Genomic DNA, 20,126 nt, shown 5'->3' on the forward strand with positions numbered 1-20,126 from the left:
CATATCAACCAATTACTGCTAGGAATTACATGGGTATAAGCTTCCTCAAAATAAAATTATTCTTAATCCATGTAATTAAAAAAACAGAATCACCATAGTTTCAGGCCTCTGGATAAAGAGATGTAAAACTGAGAGGGAGTTTGAGATTCAAAGGTACAAGGTGTAGGCTTGAGGCCACCATAATCTACAGGGCATTTTATTTCTCTCACTTCAAGCAAGGAGGTACTTTAGGACTGTCCTGTCCCCAGAAGACAAGACTGAGAAGATACCTGTTTCTCTTTCTTCCTCTTCACAGACACAGACTTAACAGCAACACAAAAGTAACTGATTTAAGAAACAAGTACAGTCTCACAAAATCCCCACCTCCAAGGCACCTTGCCAGCTGAATTGGCCTGTTCTCCCTACATGCCAATTCCTTCATACTGACTTTAACCAAGCACAAAATCCAGTTATAATTAAAATCAACCACCAATGGTTAAAAAACATTTTTCAAACACCTTTTCCCTCTTTAAATGCACAAAGAAAAGAAAATTGTTAATAGCGTGACACAAAATTCAAAGCTATTTTTTACTTCTGTTAAAGACATCATCTAGAATTTCATATTTAGTACCAAATATCTCCCCCAGATATTTGGCAATAAAAGCATACAAAAACATTATAACTTCAAAGCAATTATAAAAATTTTTTTTTTTTTTTTGGAGTGGTTTTTGCTATAGGGCGCGTGCGCTCACCAGACAGACAGAGACAGAGAGACAGAAAGCGAGAAACCACCCCCCGGGGGGATGGCCACACCACAATCCCTTCTCCTCTGTTCTCCTCTCGGGATCTTGGGCACACACGCACACGTGCCCGGCGTGAGTTTTAAGCCACCAGGTCCGGGGCGCGAACCACGGTCAACTACATGGGAGTCCAGCGACATAGCCATTACACTAACTGCTGGTCCCCAAAATCTTAAAAGTGATTTTTAAAAGTTTATTGTTGGGGCCAACAGGTGGTGTGGTGGTTAAGGCACTGGACTCCCCATGGCTGACCACAGTTTAAGTCCTGGACCTGGTGGCTTGAAAATCACGCTGGGCACATGCCAAAATCCCAGAATGAGAGTAGAGGAGAGAAGACTATGGTATGGTCATACCCCCTTGAAAACCACACTGGGCACATGTGCACATGTGCAAGGCCACAATCCCAAGGGGGGGGGGAGTTAGGGGGGTGGCAGGGAGAAACTGCGGCAAAGTCATCCCTCCTGGAAGGTAAAACACTTTCTCACTTTCTGTCTCTGTCCTTTTCTGTCTCAAATACACATGCACTATAGCAAAAACCTTAAGAAAAAAATAACACAAACCTTGTTGTTAGGTTATGTTTTGTTTTCTTTAGAAGAAAGAGTCACTGGGGCCAGCGGGTGGCATGGTGGTTAAGGCACTGGACTTCCACATGGCCGACTATGGTTCAAGTCTCCCAGACCTGGCAACTTGCCTTCACACTTTCCCCGCATCTCTCATGATCACACATGCCCTATAGCAAATCAAAAAATAATAATAATAAATGAACTTTTAAAAAAATAAAAAACAGGAACTAGCAAAAGGCATAATGGTTATATTGCTGGACTCCCACATAGTCGACTGCGGTTCAAGTCCCAGACCCAGTGGCTTAAAACTCACGCCAGGTACATGTGCGTGTGTGCCCAAAATCCCAAGAGAATGGAGGAGGATTGTGGCATGGCCATCTCTCCTAGAAAGTGATTTCTCACTTTCTCTGTCTCTTTCTTCCTCTCTTTCTCTCTAGTAAGCACACACACACACACGATAGCAAAAGTCTCTCCTCCCACCCCTCCCAAAAAAATTAAAAACACAAAAAGACGAAAGAGCCATAGTTCGCATTTCAGTAATAAAATTAAGAATTAAGTCAAAAATGAAAACAAAAAACTGTATTCTCAAATATTTTATCCATGTTAATTTCAGATTTTTTTCCAATTCCAAAGCTAATTCAGACTAGTGAATACTGTCAGCCTGGTATTCACTGGCGTTATCAGGCACCCACAGAGGAAGCTTAATGACCAGTGACTGCCTCAACTGTCACTTTCTTTTTATAGTAACTGAAACAAAACAAAACAAAACAAAAGGGGGAGGGGAGAGAGAAGAGGGAGAAAACACTACCAAGCTTCTCAAGGAAAGCAGTGGAGCTAAGAGGGTGGAATCTCTGAGGGCTGAAACTGGAATCCTTGGAATAAAACAGTGTAAGTGGCCATCTCTCACGTTCCAGTCGAGGGATGGTCGGTGGGTTTAATCTAAATATAAGTTTATAACAATGAAAGGTCCTTGCAAGCATGTATATTTACCCCCAGCCCACACAGTGAGAGCCTGCACTGGTCTGGTCTACGTGTTGAATACAAATCCACATGTGCATGCGAGAAAGTGCGTAGAGAAGAAACAGGCTCAACACCAAAGGTTTTAGTTCATTTCAGGAGAAAAAAACACCAAAGTTTAGCTCCAGCTCTAGATAAAGAGGAAAGAAATATATGAGAAATAAACTGCTAACAGCTGAAATTCCTTGACATTCTAACATGAATATTCAAGTTAAGCATTTCTATTATTTCTAAGAAAACACACTATAATTTTGCATTTCTGCTACTAGGAAAACAATGTCACATCAAGTATCTGGGATCACTTTTCTTATAAATGAGTACACACTGGGCCACTAACAACTAGTCAAATAATAACAGCCGCACAGTTATACCAAGTAAATACTCCTTACCGTAAAATTCCTTCAATGAAAAGATGTCATAATATGGAGTGAAAATAAATGCAACATCAAAAAAGAAGAAGGCTTATTAGTCCTCTATAAAAACTTATGATAAAAGCCTTAAGTAGCTCTTACATCAAGGAACACTTGCCTGGTGAGCAAGGATACTGACAAGGGAACCATTTGCAATAATTTATCCTCTTAAAGTGAAGCCCTGCATTTCAAACTAGTTTTTCAAAAAGGCAGAGAATCCATGTAAAAGTATAATAATGGTAAGAAAAAAGAAAAAGGAGAAAAAAATCTCCCAGTCTGTAGAGAAATTAGATGACAAATATGGGGCAATATTTCTGAAGCCTACAAACCTACATCTGGCTTTAAGAAAATCTTATTGAAATCCAACTTAACCAAATAATTAAGTGACTTATTTATGTTATAAAAAAAGCTGGATTCTAATATACTTTACTAAAGAATTAAGCTGAGTTCTTGCAAATGAAAATATGTTCCATAAACAAAATTTTGAAGATGTGTTTCACATGATGTTCATATGAACTATGTGAGAAAGGGTCTTTGTAGTCACATTATGTTTAAGGAATACTGCCTCTGATTAAAGCAATGATTCACTAAAATAGGCTTCACATATGAACTATTCAGGGCTAACCCAACAAGAACAGCAAACTCCCTAAAAACTGTACACCTGAGGGCAACGGCCTGGCCCCAGCTCCGGTGGGGGCCGCGGGGCCCCGCGGCCCGGGGCTCACGTTACGCCCCTGCCCAGCATCCCTGGCCTCTCCGGTGCTGGATGGCCCGGAGGCCTTAAACAAGGTTGAAGAGCTTGCAACTTGAGAAGATGACGGTTACCAGCCCTGCATTACCTCAGGGGAAAACAAGAACTACTCTGCCATTCTAAGGAAGCCAGATACCCAAGGACAACTCACACTGCAGAGGCCCACAACACCATTCCTGGTAACTACAAGTTGACTGCTGTGCCGCATCAGCTGATAATCATCCCTGCGTACCAGAACTGCTTTCCTGAAACTGCATTCCCTGGAGACTCACCTACAATTGTGGATCTGCAGGAGACCCTCCCTTAATCCAACCCTGAATAGAATCTATGCTCCCTATTGTCAAAAACTTTAAGAGCTGATAATTGGAACTTGTGGCCTCTCTCCCTTTACTTGTATGTATCACTTTTTCAATAACTCTTCTGGAAGACCACTGTATATAGCAGAGATATTGTAAGGAGAGAGTGGGAAAGGGCAGAGGGACAAACATAGGGGAAAAAAAAAAGAGGAAGAGAAAAAAATATATATATACATAAACAAGAAAGTAGAAGTGGAATATTATTGATGATAACATGCTTGATTAAGTCACTATGCAGTCTATTCTAGATGGGAAATTACATTTAGTACGCTGTGATGATGCTCAGGGAATGAATGTTAGGTAACAAAAAAAAACGGTAAAACTATTCGTACCATTTAAAAAAAAAAAATGGATATTTGATGGCTGCAGTGAGCGGTATGGGCCCAGTTGGGTTCTACTTTATAGTATGCTCTTTTTACCCAATGGGGTTTAGGCCTAAAGTCAGACTTGAGTTCATGTAGAGGCATGTGTCAGCTGTGATAACTATTGGAGAGACTTAGACTAATTAAGATCACTGACAGATCATTTGGGGAGGGGTGAGGCACGGAGGGCAATCGGGGATGACAGGGACAATGTGGGAGGAGGATGGGTCATAACAGATGGAGGGGGTTGGGGAATCTAGGATGGTAAAATAAAAGGCAAGGTATGCAGGACACAAGAATTGGGAAATTATTTGCTGAGAACATATATGTTGATGTGCTTGATTGAGCTAATGCACAGTGTATTTTGGATGGAAAATTCATTTGTGTATTGTGATGGGGAAAAAAATATAATAAATAAATAAATAAATAAACTATAAAAAAAAAAGAGAGAGAAGAGGATAGAGAAAGATAGCAAGTGAACAATAGAGAGGATGTTAGTGAGAAACAGATATGGTTTATTATCTGTTGATGATGACATGTATAGTATTCTCAACTGGACTGGTCTGGGAAGTATTTCATGATGGGTGAAGTCTTTTAACAAGCAAAATGAGAAATAGTGACTGACTGTTTTTAAAAAAATTATAATAATAATAATTATTGGGAAATGCATGGAAAAGACATTGAATGATAAAGCGGGGAGACTGATGTCTCTGTATTGACCGACATGCATGGCATTCCCTTTTGAAAAAACAATGGAAGTCAATGTAAAGTTATATGTAATCCAATGTAAAATAAAGAAGATTATGATGATAATATAAATAAAAAAAAATATATTGAAAAAGAAAAAAAAAAAAAACTGTACACCTGAGTTCTGCTTTTAATGTTCAGGAAAAGAACTGGGTTACAAGAAAATCCCCCTGGAAAACCCACAGATTACTTACTAGACTAGAAGATGGTACTGCAGGCCTGAAAACACACTCCTTAGAGTCAACCTATTTGTTAAGGTGCAGACACTACACTAGATGCTGACACGTAGACAGGACATCCAATCCCCTCAGGGTTGGCATGGTAACAAGACAGACAACAACATCAAGGTTCAGGCATGTGTGTAAAGTCACGGGAACCGCAGAAGGGTTCAGGATAGATCACTCAGAACAGACAGGGACATCCATAACATCAGAAAAGTGATCAGACAGAACACACACTGCTGGCATTGGCCACTCCTCTGCTCTTAATTAGGAATTAAGCATGTTCACTTTTTTTTCTTTGGAGAGGTTTTTGCTATAGGGCGCATGCGCTCACCAGACAGACAGAGAGAAACAGAGAGACAGAAAGCGAGAAATTAACCCCCAGGGGGGATGGCCATGTCGCAATCCCTTCTCCTCCATTCTCCTCTCAGGATCTTGGGCACACACGCGCACGCGTCCAGCATGAGTTTTTTAAGCCACCGGGTCCGGGACACGAACCACGGTCGACTACGTGGGAGTTCAGCGACATAGCCATTACGCTAACTGCTGGTCCCATGTTCACTTTTAATATAAGCAAGCTGGGTGTGGGTGTACATCGATATACATTTGCAAAGGTAATGCATTCTATAGGTATTGTCATGTGGGCTTAAACCTACAGAAATTATGCCAAAGACAAAAAAGCAACAGTTACTAAGAAAATTCCCCAGTTGAAACCATAAAAATGTCTCATTTCCGGCTTTTCTAAATTTGAGGTATTTCGAGGGGCTTACGGCTGATCTAATATCAGGAAGAAATATTTTGGATTCAATAAAGACACCTATAGCTCCACCTGCTGACCGAGTCCTAACCCTGCATGAGGAGTGCTGAGCAGGACACCCTTCCAGTGGTTGGTCTCCAGGCAGAGGTGCAGAAGGGGACACAAAAACAAAAGAGGACACCAGCCTGGCCATTACTAGCAAGTCACCAAGGCAAAAAGTCCTAAAAACGTTTAAACTTCCCCTTTTCTAATATTTATAGTAAAGTAATTAGTACCAAAGAAAAGTTTTCTACATATCAACAAAGTACTCTACTTTATGATAACTGGAATAAGAGTAAAATATAAATAATTTAAATAAATGTCATAGTTGTATATATATTGTTTTCATTAAAGCTTTTGCTTATCCTCATGGTTAAAGTGAACGGAAACACTACTTGCACCTCAGAAGATCTGGGTGGGAACAAGAACTCACACAAATTACACACTCCATGTTTACTTTCGGCCCACATCCATTTTTATTAAAACACAAACCCTGGGCCAGCCAGCAGCATAGTGGTTGAGATGCTGGACCCCTTGTTGCTGACCCTACGGCTCAAGTCCTATATCCAGTACCTTGAAAAACACATTGGGAGGGAACCAGCAGTTAGCGTAATGGCTATGTCGCTGGACTCCCACATAGTCGACCGCGGTTCGTGTCCCGGACCCGGTGGCTTAAAAACTCATGCCGGGTGCGTGTGCGTGCGTGCCCAAGATCCCGGAAGGAGAAGGGATTGCGGCGTGACCATCCCCCCTGGGGGGTGATTTCTCGCTTTCTGTCTCTATGTCTCTCTCTGTCTGTCTGGCGAGCGCACGCGTCCTACAGTGAAAATCTCTCCAAAAAAAAAAAAAAAAAAGAAAGAAAAACACGCTGGGAGCATGTACGTGCATGTTCAAAATCCCAAGAGGAAAATGGAGAAGGGACTGCAGCATGGCATTCCCCAAGAGGGTAATTCTTCACCTTTCTTCTCTCTCTCTCTGGTGAGTACACACTTCTATGGGAAAAAAAAAAAGAAAGAGAGAGAGAAAGAAAGAAACCTAAAAGACTGTATTTGTAGGTCCACATCAAAAATAAGAACTCCTCTGGGGCCAGCAGGTGGTATGGTAGTTAGGGTGCTAGACTCCCACATGCCCACCACAGTTCAAATCCTGGACCTGGAGGCTTGAAAATCACACCAGGCACTTGTGCATGCATGCCCACAATCCTAGGAGAAGGAACTGCAGGCTGGCCATCCTCTCTAGGGATGATTTCTCACCTTCCCTCTCACTGTCTCTGTCTGTGTGTGTGTGTCTGTGTCTGTCTGTCTCTCTCTCTCTCTCTTTCTCTCTCTCTGGTGAAGGCAAACACCCTATGGCAAAAACCTTTAAAAAAAAAAAAAAGAAAGAAAGAAAACGCCTCATAACCAGCTACATTCCTAAGTATCTCTCTAAAAACAGCCATTATTTCACATATCCACCAGCCATAAAAATATAACACAAATTATTTTAAACATGGTAACAGCATTCCCTATACAACTAGAGAGAGACAAATGAGATACAACCTACTGAAATACACTTAGATGCTAAAACATGTCCTTCTGTCAAATCTCAGTCATTCACATATATTCTCACCTTATTGCACAAAACAAGAATAAAAATTTTCCAACAATTACGTCAGCTGAACAGAAAAAGAAAATGGTTAAAACGGTCTTTAAATAATGCCCAGCATCACTTGCAGGCACTAGGAGAGGCTGCTCTGGAGAGGCTGCTCTGGAATCTCCCCTGAGATACAAGTACCTAAGAGACAAATTCTGCCATGCCTGTTTCTCTCCCTGGAGCAACGAGGCTCACAGGGAGGGTCAGGGAGTCTCTGCCCCTGAGGTTTTCTGACAACACCTGGCACATGCCAAGGACTCCCCAAGCCTGGTCATTCTGCCTTCTCTGGACACACACTCGGGGCTCTCTATTCTCTCCTTGGAGGCAGCAAGCATGGCAGGAGGACAGGGCCAGGCTCTGTGACATCTGCTCTACATCAGAAACATAGCTGCCTTGTTCTCTCATGTAAAACTCCTTCTTAACCCAGCTCTCAACCCTCTGATGGACTGTGCTTCCCCAGTACAGAGTGGCAGAGCCGATCCAGTGAGAGGTTGTGGGCACTGTCCAGTCTGCAGCATTTCCCTGTGTCAGAGGACAGCAGCATTCGGGGCCAGAAAGCCACAAAGAGGTACAGAAATCCACAGGAGGGACACTCAGCAGCCAGAAATAAACTGGCAATGAGGGATAACAACTACTGAATTGGAAAAAAGCCCATGAATCATGCTGATACTCAAAATATCAAGTGCAGCTAATGAGTGTAGGAAGAATAACAGAATTAGAAAGATCACTGTATTGCTGCTCACACTCAGCATAATCGCAAATTGAGGCAAAGATCACAGATGATGTCAGACCCATCAGATGAAAAGCTGCTGGGGAGTAAGATACTCACACATCTCAAAGTGTCACTCATTCCAAAGGGAAAAGCATGCCTTTCTCAGGGGAAGACCTGGCAGACAGCGCCTTAACCAAGGAGACAGCAGACACCTGGCATATGTGCTTTCTGGTGGGATGCAGAGACAGCACACAACTATGGCTGAGAAGCACTTTTGTCAACAAAGGAAATCATGAGAAAAATACAGAACCTGAGGCATTTGACAAGATAGCTAGCTTAGATTCTGCAGAAAAAATAGTCATAAAAATGATATTAGTGGGTGGAGGACCATTCTGGATTAAAAGAGGTCAAAAGGCATAATGCTTAACTATAATGAGTGAATGCTGATTAAATACTCAATCTAAAGAAGTAACAAAGACAGGACCAGCAGATGACGTTAATAGTTACATCGCTAGACTTCCACGTAGGCGACTGCAGTTTGAGTCCTGAACCTATAGGCTTAAAACACACCGGCCATGTGTGCATGCATGCCCAAAATCCCAAGAGGAGAATGGAAAAAAAGGGATTGCAGCATTGCCGCCCCCCCCCCACACCCTGTGGGGGTGATTTCTCACTTTTTGTCTCTTTGTCTCTTAGGCGAGTGCAGGTGCCCTATAGCAAAAAATCTCTCAAAAAAATAAAGAAAGAAGTAACAAAGACATACTGGGGACAATTGGGTAAATATGATTATGAGCAAGACATTAGATGGTATTACAAAATGTTTTCAATCTTTTAAGAATTACATTTTATTTAACTTTATTTATTTATTTACTTTAATTTGACCAGAGAGGGACAGAGTGAGAGAGAGGGGGTTAGGGGAGTAGTGAGAAAGCAGCTGCCAGGTCCAGGACTCAAACCCCAGTCAGTCATATGGGAATCTAGCACCCTTAACCACCATACCACTTGCCGGCCCCAAAGTTGTTCATTTTCTTAGGTATCCACCTAAAAATGGTACTGAATTAGGAGAACATCCTTACTCTTAGAGATACATATGAAGTATTTACTTTCAAAGGGCCTAGCTAAAGAAAATATGTGTATATACTTCACACATACAGACAGATGTATATATACACATATAGAGAGATAAAAAGCAAATATGGTGAATAAAAATAAGAGGTAAATCTGGGTGAAGGGTAAACAGGAATTTATCATACTATTTTCTGAACTTTTATGTAGGCTTGACACTTTTCGAAATAAAAAGCTTAGGAAAAATGCTGCTAGGCTCAGGAATAGACAACCCGCCAGGCCTGAGTGCCTGACTGCAAGCCCCAGCAAGGGACAGCTTGGCAGCAGAATGGTCACTTTCCTTCCAGGAAAGTGGGCTGCTAGTGGTGCACCCAGGCCCAGGCAGGCATCTGTATGATGTTAGACGCCAGAGCATGACACGTGTAAGCTAACGGGGTAGAGAAAGCAATCTGACCCCATGGCCTTTTACCCGCCACGAGGCAATCCTGGAGTTGGGTAGGCAGGACTGAAGCCTACATGAGGATAGAGCTCGTGGGTCTGATGAGACCCATGCTGCCTGGGATGGAGTGACTACACCATACTACGTTCAGTCACAGAGGACGTAAGAGATTTTCTATTACTATGGCTACTGTTACCCAAGCTTATAGAATAAACACCCACCTTGTGTTGAATTCAGTAAGTTAACACACACAAAGCTCTTAGAACAGTCCCAGTTACCCAGCCAGATCTACGCACATTGTTTACTGCTCACCACTAATATCCCAGCAGGCCTGAGTCCTATTTCAAGTTTCTTTCAAAACTCTGTCCTAGTTACCTTTTGAACATTTTATTAACATTTGAAGATTACATCTAAAACTGAAGATCTAATGTTAAACTTATAAAACAGATGTTCCTATTTTGGAGTAACCAAATGAATGAGTATTCATCCTTCTGTCCGTGCTTGTGAATCTTCTCCCAGAATATATCCTAGAAATACATGTAATAACTAAAATCAAGGTACAAAGACCTAGTAAGTGGCAGGGGCTGGCCATCCTGGCTAGAGAACATGGTCTTCCTTCCGGTCAACCTCGCTGGTCTTGAGTGTTTTCAGAACCTTTACTGACTTCTTTCCCCCCACAGCCTCATCCCAATCCTACTCAATTTCTTGAGAATATCAATGTCTTCCCTTAATCTCCTAAATACTTTGAAATCCCATTGAAAATGGAGCTGAATGTTTGGGAAAATACCAGTCATTTTAAAAGGTAGAGTTGGAAACATTGAAAATTAAGCGTAAAATTAAAGTTTAATGTCAACCCATAAAGCTTCTTTCATGGGTAGTTAAGAATAGATCTCTGAACAAATGTGACTCACTCTGTGTGTCCCTGGAAAACATTCACTGAATGTATGGAAGGGTCCCTGAAGTCCCAGAGGCGGAAGGTCGTATCACGGGAGGAAGTCACCACGAGCCGCTGGGTGGGGTGTGTGCAGCAGTGTGTCAGCTCCTGGTCGTGCCCTACAGCCAAGACGACAGAGTTGCAAGGTCAGTCACTGCAGACACATGATTAGAGTGAAGTTTGTTTAAGAACACAAGAATCAAAAGAACCATCCTTATGGACTTCACAGGTAATATCCAATGGAACAGTAGGTCCAGTTTTCCTCAGAAGCTGAAAGTTCTTTCAGCCATTCACTAGAAAGGAGCAGAGAACAAGGCAGACACATAACCCATTGCGTGATCCTGACATCTAGAAGGTCAGGCAAATCACTTTGACAGGCTGAGTGTGTTAATAGCTTAAATCTTAATTCTTCACTTTTAGAGTAACTTCTAGTAATACCATACTGTGGGTACTCAGTAAAATACAACCTTTAACACTCTATTAGGAAATGATGCACTGACTGACAAAACTGCAAAAACAAGTGTAGTGGGCAGAATCCTAAAATGGCCCCCAACACCCCCATACATGGGTATACTATATTTCCTTTCCCTTGAACAAAGCCTGTAAATATGACATATCTCTGTGATAAGTCTGGTACACGGTAAGGCAAAAAGGGTTTTGCAAGTATAACTGAGGTCCCTAAAACAGAGCTGACTGTGAGTTCTTGGGAGGCCTATCCTTTAGAAGGATGTAGGGCCTCCCCACAGCAGAGATATGCTCCCACTGGCCTGGAAGAAAGCAGACTGCCAAGTAGCAAGAAGTTTCTGGAAGGGCCTCCAGGGACCTGGGGACTACCTCCAGATGCTCAGATCAGTCAGTAAGAAAATGGGGACCCCAGTCACATAGCTGCAAAAAAATGGGATTCTTCTAGTGACCAGCAAGCTTGAGAGAACCCAGCAAGTCTCAGGGAGGTCCACCTAGATAACACCTTCGCTTCAGCCTGTGAGGCACTGAGCAGAGGAGCAGCTGCCATGGACCTAGAAACACTGACCCAAAAATCATGGGGTAATAAATTCTTGTTGTTTTAAGGCATTGAGTTTGGAGAAATTTGTTACAGAATAGAAAGCCAATACAAGCCCATGTTCCAAATTTCTAGATAGTACATGTTACAATTAAATCCCTGAAGGATAAAATAAATTTGGCTACAAATAGTTCTATTAATTGGAAACATCTTCAAAAGTAAAACCAAAGAAGGGAATCAAAATAATTCTGCCAAGAAGCAGCTTGCAAGATGAGACATAAATACATAAACATAAATCAAAAGTGAGCAATTAGGAACTTCAGGTGTTTACAGGAAGGTACCTGTCAGAGAGTGGACAAGTTCAGAGGTCTCCACATCATAGAGGTTAGCAGTTCTGTCCCAGGAGGCTGTCACCACTTGCTTCCCCCCAACTAGCCAGTCAGCAGCTATCACCACTCCCTGGTGGCTTTTGAGACAGGTCAGCGGAACACGAACAGTGGGGCAGTCACTGGACACATCTCCATCGACGTCAGGTTCATCTTTATCAGAGCACTCAATTTCATCTTCTCCAGACATTTGTTGCTAAGAGTAAGACAAGAGAGGAAAGAAGTTCCCTGGGGATCGGATCTATTCAACCATTCTGTTCCACTTATTTTTGTAGGATTTACTTATCATTAGGGTCAACACCAACATGGTTCCTGGCTCATAACCAGCCCTTGATAAGTGTTTACCAACTTTCTCAGCTAAAACCCAAGAACACAAAAAAGAAAAAATATTCAGGCCACCATGACACCAAAGGAGCTACAACCCATTTCCACTAGCAAAATATTTTTTAATATTTTAAGGTCTTGCCACTTATTAGTACAAATGTAATATTAAAACTAAGCACATACACGGGAATCAGCAGTTAGCGTAATGGCTATATCACTGGACTCCCACATACTCTATCGCGGTTCACATCCCGGACCCGGTGGCTTAAAACTCATGCCGGGTGCATGTGTGTGCGTGCCCAAGATCCCGAGAGGAGAATGGAGGAGAAGGGATTGTGGCATGACCATCCCCTCTGGGGGGTGATTTCTCGCTTTCTGTCTCTATGTCTCTCTCTGCCTGTCTGGCGAGCGCACACGCCCTATAGCGAAAAACCTCTCAAAAAACAAACAAAAAAAAAAAAAACTAAGCACATACAATCGAAAGTCAGTAATTTACCATAATGAAAATAAGCATTTCAATTTTCAGAGCCTGTTTAAAATATTGGGTCTTCAGAAAAGTCATGATGTATTTTTCTGTTTTTCTATGCAAAAATGTGTCATGGCTTTTCTGATAACCTAATACTTACAATTTTATCACTACAGAAGTAAGAAAAAGGTCATTTACTTTATCGTCCTACGATGCCAGTGTGAAACATTAATAGCCAGTTCTCTTAGAAAATACACTTTTTCTTTTTATTAAAAATTATTTTATCTTTATTTATTATTATTTTTCAGTTTGATCAGAGAGCAAGAAAGAGAGAGAAAGTGAGAAAGCAATCCCACCAGGTCCAGGACTTGAACCGCGGTCAGCCATGTGGGAGTCCAGCACCTTTAATCACCACACTACCTGCCAGCCCTGAAAATAAACTTTTTCATTCAAAAAATATTTATCAGATGCTAACAATCAGATGCTGGCTACATAGCAGAGAAAGAGAAAAACAATCTCTAACACATACGAGTTTGAGACATGTTCATTCCAAGTGACAAGAACACTGGATAAACAAGCCTGGCAGAATCCCTGACCTCACAGAACTTTTGCCCAAGCAAGGAAGAGACCATTCATGCATCCATGCACACTCATGTGCCCACATACATACACTATGGTATAGTAATGCATGTCACATATAAGCACATTAGCATGGGAACACATCATACATACACACACATTAGTATGACAAAGTGTCATGCACACTAGTTAGTACAAGAATGTATGTCACATACACACTAGCATGGGACTATGTCATATCTACACACATGTTAGCATGAGAACGTGTCTCTCACACACACACACTAGAATGGGAACATATGTCCTATGTAGGTACATACAGAGTCAGGCAGTAATAAGTGCTACAAAAAAAAAAAAAATCAAGGCAAGGGGTAGAGGGAACCAGCAGTTAGCGTAATGGCTATGTCGCTGGACTCCCACGTAGTCAACCGTGGTTCGCGTCCCGGACCCGATGGCTTAAAACTCACACTGGGTACGTGTGCGTGCGTGCCCAAGATCCTGAGAGGAGAAGGGAGAAGGGATTGCGGCGTGACCATCCCCCCTGGGGGGTGATTTCTCGCTTTCTGTCTCTATGTCTCTCTCTGTCTGTCTGGCGAGCACACGCGCCCTATAGCGAAAACTTCTCAAAAAAAAAAAAAAAAAAGAAAGAAAAGAAAGAAAGACAAGGGGTAGATACTCAGGGGACTGCTAGTTTATACCAAATTATTTAGGAAATACTCTAATAAAGTAACATTTGAGTCGGAATGTGAAGAAAGCCAGGAAGTGAGGCATGCAAATACTGAGGGGAACAGCCTTCCAGGCAGGAGTAGCACCAGTGCAAAACCCGTGTACGATATAAATAGGTCATCTTGCACACCTGTGCATGGGCGTGGGGATGAGGGCATGGGAGAGAGCCTGTAAAAGGTGAAGTCAGAGACATCACTCAGGAATTCCTCATTGCTCATGTAAACCCGGACAGGCCAAGGAAAGGATGCTATTTTATCATGTATGACGGTGAGCCACCACAAGGTTTTGAGCAAGGACATCATATAATCGGATTAATAATGCTGTGAGAACATACCACAGGGAGAAAGACAAGAGAAGGCTGTGAGGACTGACTGTGTCTCCCCAAATTCATATACTGAAGCCCTAATCCCCAGGCTCCCAGAATGTGAGTGTATTTGGAAACAGAGCCTTTAAGGAGGTGATTAAGGTAAAAACATGGCTGTTCGAGTGGGCCCTAATCAAACAGGACTAAGGTCCTTGTAAAAAGAGACTGGGACATAAACACACAGAGAGAAACAAATGGGAGAAAGAAGATAGTACTTACATGCCAAGGAGTGAGGCCTAAGAAAAACTGGCCCTGCCCACACCTTGATCTCGGACCTCCGGCCTCCAGAACCATGAGATCGCAGATGTGCCTAAGTGTCCTGGTGTGTGGACTGTTCTTACAGCAGCCTTAGGAAACCATGGCGGGAGCCGACAGGGTAAAGATTCAGAAGTGCATGTGAGGGAAAGTAGCCAGATTAGAGTGGTATTAATAGAAGTGAGAAGAAAGGTTAAATTAAAACATCCTCAAGGAAACCTTCAGGTCTGTGCTAGGCTGATATATACATGGAATATAAGAAAATCATAGATGTTCACAGGCAACCTAACAGTGTCTGGTCTAAGTCCCTGGGCAAGTGACGGTGACAGTTCCTGAAACGGGAGCAATGATGGAAGGAGCAGGATAGGGCCACCAGGGCAGAACTTCAATGGAGGAGAGGTCTGTGGGCAGGTGAGGGGGTGCGGTGTCAGGAGAGGGGGAGGCCTGAGGGCTGGCTGGTGAGTGGGTAGAGCCTTAGGAAAGGGGAGGCCCAGCCAACAGGAAGCAAGAGAAAAATAAGAAATGAGAGAAACAGGTGTGAGAATGAACCCGAGGGGTGGCTGGAGAGTGTCCACTTGAGGACAACATGGAAGGGGACATTGATGGTGGGGCCCAGAAGGGTAGACAGACACAAAGCTGACTCAAGAGAAGTGAGTCTCTGGAATGAAAAGTGTGCAGGTGACACTTCCAGGGAGTTGGCACTGGGGAGCCAACACGGTGGTGGCTCTGGTAGGCTGTGGGATGAAGAGTGATAGTACTGCAGCATACCCCTGTGCCATTGGGAAGGACACAAGAGAGGAATGTCCTGACCACACAGGGCAGACATCCACGAGGAGGAGGGGACAAGCACAATACACAAGGACACTGGTGCCAGGACATAGGAGACAGGGGAAGCAGAGTGTACAAGTTTCCTCAGTTTCATTTTCTCCTTGAAGGAAGAAGCCAGAGGCCAGCTGACAAGGTGTCAGGAAGGTGGCTGGAGGGAAACCAGAACATGTCAGCCAGGGTGTGGTGAAGTTGTGAACAGAGAGGTATAATGGAGTGTTGCAGGGCCCAGTCATGTGGAAGCCAAGATCTTAAAGTACAAGGGGTCAGCAGTGCAAGAGAGGAATAGAGGACACATGGGTTTAACTAGAGCTGAGATTTCTCCAGGGAGAGGAGTACTTAGAACCTAGTGATGGCAAAGAACTGCTTAGGTGAGACTGTGTTACATGAACACAAAGCATGGGGTGTTTAAGAGCGTCCAAGGATGGTCCAACTCTCTAAGGAGACAATATCTGAGGGCAGCCTAGAACAGGTTCGAGAAGCTGGACCCAGAAGGGAGACAAAAGGCTGAGGTCAGGGCAGCAAGAGCAGTTCAGTGAGGAAGAGAGTGATTAGAAATGGCTAGAAAGGTGGGAATGATACAGTCAAAACAGGCCCTGCACACCAAGAAACCATTTTTGGAATTCATCCTGAAGGCAAAGGGGTGTCTCTGAGGCAACAGGACAGCATGAGAGAAAGCTCACTCCTGATGGAGTACACAAACAAAACTAGCTGTGGACAGAGAGACAGTCAGGCTGCAACTGCAGCGACCTGGCCAGAAAAGACGACGACATAAATCTGTGGGGTGTTAGGAGTTAACAAAAGCCCTCCCTTCTGCCTGAGATGAGAGCTTTGCTCCCTAAAGGGTGGCTTTGTTCCCAGGTGATGCTGTTCAAGGTAAAAATGACCCGACTGGTAAACTGCATCTAGCCTGGGAGGAACTCTACATTCATTATCCATTCCTAATGGCCCACTGCCACCACTCCACACTTTGTGTCTGGCTGACTCCTATCCCTGGCACGTCCCTGGGCTGCCTGTGAAGTTATTCAGGAGACACAGGTCCTGGACCATCTGATTTCTCAGCTCCCACAGTTACTCCTATGGGTCCTATTCACCTGCACTGTCCCCTGGGTGAGGAGGAAGAGCACAGTCTGGGTGGCTTTCTGTACAGGTGTGCAAACAGGGTCCCTGCAGAAAAGGCGTGGGATACGTATCCTCTGGCTCACTATGTCCTGTCTGTCCTGACCTCTCTATGTAACCTGACCCCAGGGGCAGCCCATGGCCTGAGCAGTGGGTATTACAGAAGACGTATTGTGTAGACAGAGAAAAGTGAACACAGGAATTGTTAGGGAACTAGAGTCAGCAAGATTTCACGGATTAGCAGGAAATGGGAAGAGGGCATGAAAAGAAGAATGCATCAAAGATAATTCAAAACTTCCTAACAGTTTTGTTACTGCTGCGTGGCTGACCTAAAACAGTGGACTAGACAAGCTAGTCACTGAAACATCAATCTGTGACAGAAGGAATAAACCACCAGCCATTCGAGGAGAAAACACCTCAGACAGGAGACATCTGGGCGCTCTGGGATAAGAATGTGTTAGATTTGGATCACATTTAGAGAGAAGCACTTGAATGGCCCAGTTCTCTGGACAACATGGGAGGGACCATGTGAGAGGGGGGGAAATGGGAGGGATCAGGAGTGTGTGTGGGACAACTGGATGAGACAGGACACTGCACATAAAGGCATGCACTTTTATGAGGGATGGAACCAGAGCCCTGAAGCGAAGCATGAGCTTCTGGTTATTAGGATTCAGATTTTAAAAGGTAAAACAAAGTCAGCACTTTATAGAAGTAATTTTTCCAAACTACATAAGGAATTAAAAAATATTCTGAAGCATAAATGTAGTTGAGTTTCATATTAAGGAACAATTTTAAACTCTTTTAACCTTAATTTGGCAAAGGACAGGGTAAGAAAGGGTGGGAATTATTTGTATTTATTTTTATTATCTTAGAAATAACCTATTTTAACTTTATTTTTACTGTCCACACTATTTTAATGGAATATCCAAGAATGGCCAATTAAATACTAATAAAGTATCTACTGAATACCACAGAATCAATGAATCACTGAATGACAATGCCCTAATGTACCAAGGGCCATGAGAAGCCACTTAGTTAACTCCTTTCAATTTTCACATTCAAACGGAAAACATTAACCCTATTAAGTTCAGGACTCAAGGTCAAAAAACTAGTGTGAGATAGTTACTTAGTTGGTAATCTGTATTTTTTTACACTACACCATTCAAATATCTCTTTATCAACAATGTGGATGTCAAATAAAACTCACTGATGCAAAAAGAAAGAAACCATCTGTCAGAAAACTATACTGATTCAAGAGGAACACAGATTTCTAACAGATGAGTTTACTATAAGTTCTAGTATTAGAACTGTTTGGCAAATCTGCATCAAGATTGGCCAACAAAACCTTATAAAAACAAAATGCTTTTCATCAAAGAAGTATCATTTGCATTCAGCAGCATCTAAAGAGCATTAAGCTACTCTTTATTAAGGAGGGTCAGGACCAGTCCGAAGCACTCTATGCTGAGCAGGCTGATCTTTCATTCAGACCAAGCTCCTCCCACCCCACAACAGCACAAATCTTCAAGAAGTCCCCATATCCAATGCAAGCAAAGTAATAAAGAAAATACAGTAAATTTAACATTCTAAGTAAATTACTAAATGTTTCTTAAGGAAAGTGCTAAATTTCCTGTTAAAAATGTTTTCTTCTCTATTTGAAAAATAGTTATAGTAACTCATTTACTTTCCTGAACATTAATCTTCACTTTCATCTTTGCCCCTTGTCCCTCAGCTGTGCTCATTCCACTGTTTCTTTTAAAAATGTACACTGGGGACCAGCAGTTAGCATAATGGCTATGTCGCTGGACTCCCATGTAGTCGACCGCGGTTCATGTCCCAGACCTGGTGGCTTAAAACTCACACCGGGCGCATGTGCGTGTGTGCCCAAGATCCCGAGAGGAGAAGGGAGGAGAAGGGATTGCAGCGTGACCATCCCCCCTGGGGGGTGATTTCTCGCTTTCTGTCTCTATATCTCTCTCTGTCTGTCTGGCGAGCGCATGTGCCCTATAGCGAAAAAAAACTCTCAAAAAAAAAAAAGATAGCAAAAACCTCTTAAAAAAAAAAAATGTATACTGTGAAGTTTGCCACATAATGAACAGTTTGGTAAGCCCACAGGAGAAAAACAGTGTCAAGAAAAAATACATAATACGCTCAATTAAAAATAAGTTGTTGGGACCAGCAGGTGGCATAATGGCTATGTTGCTGGACTCCCATGTAGTAGACCACGGTTTGAATCCCAGACCCGGTAGCTTAAACTCACGCCAGGTGCTTGTGTGCATGCCCAGAATCCCAAGAGGAGAATGGAGGAGAAAGGATTGCAGCATGGTCATCCCCCTCCCAGGCGGGGGGGTGTGATTCCTTGCTTTCTGTCTCTCTCTCTCTCTCTGGCGAGTGCATACACCCTATAGCAAAAATCTCCACCACCCCCCCAAAAAAAAGAGTTGTTAAGACCTCTTAACTAAAAAAAAAAAAAAAAAAATTCTTTTTTATAAAGACAACTTACTTTTATCATTTGAATTTATTAAATGATTAACCCCTTTCAAAGTAGAATACTCATAATGTCCGTAAGGCAGAAAAGTAAATGAATACTCAAAGACAAAAATATCAAGCTAGAAGATTGTTCCCAACAATCACAGCCCAATCCAAACTGAACCTCAGTAGATCTGTACCTGACTATACAAGATCATTTTATCATTCTGCTTGGGAACATTTCTACCTCCCAGGTAGTACAGGAAGGGGCTGACCATCTGTGAAGGCTGTATTAAAATGTATTCCGTAACAGAAATTAGTATAATTAAAACCTCTGTGTGATCATAAAGATAGGTATTGGACTAAAATGGTACAAATGTTCCCAACAGCACAAAGCAAACGGTAAAGATTTGCAGCATAAATACATTGATTTATTATTCTTCTATATATACAACATGCATATCATCAAAAATGATGTCATACAAGCCACTGAATGATGTGATAATAAAAATAATAAAAATCCATAAAACATAAATAAGGTACCTGACAGTGAACACATAAAAACATCAAAACATATCATCAAGGAGCAACTCTGGAATGCAGTGGTTAAGTGCTATGTAGAAGGAGCTAGATCTGGCATGGCTCACTGTGGTTCAGTTACTGGCCCTGGTGGCCTGAGGAACACACCAGGTTTCTCTCTCTCCTTATTCTATGTGCAAAGAACTCCTAGCAATAAAAAATTTTAAAAAGTAATTTAAAATATAATCTAAACATAACATTTAAAAGAACAAATGGCTGGGAACAGCAGCTGGAGTAGTGGTTAAGGTGCTAG

General features: G+C 42.5%; 1 protein-coding gene across 3 annotated transcripts in view; it reads right to left on the reverse strand.

Moving 5' to 3' along the window:
* WDR37 (WD repeat domain 37) overlaps window positions 1-20,126 on the reverse strand; it is a 75,548-nt gene that overhangs the window by 16,931 nt on the left and 38,491 nt on the right. For all 3 annotated transcript variants that reach the window (XM_006141335.3, XM_006141336.3, XM_006141338.3), the window contains 2 exons: window positions 12,126-12,366; window positions 10,762-10,903 (listed from right to left, as the gene is read on the reverse strand). In XM_006141335.3, coding sequence (XP_006141397.1) covers window positions 10,762-10,903; window positions 12,126-12,366 — 383 coding nt within the window. The remainder of the gene's footprint in view (window positions 1-10,761; window positions 10,904-12,125; window positions 12,367-20,126) is intronic.

Source organism: Tupaia chinensis, unplaced genomic scaffold, assembly GCF_000334495.1.
Source record: "Tupaia chinensis unplaced genomic scaffold, TupChi_1.0 Scaffold000052_1, whole genome shotgun sequence".
NCBI classification, from domain to species: Eukaryota; Metazoa; Chordata; class Mammalia; order Scandentia; family Tupaiidae; genus Tupaia; species Tupaia belangeri.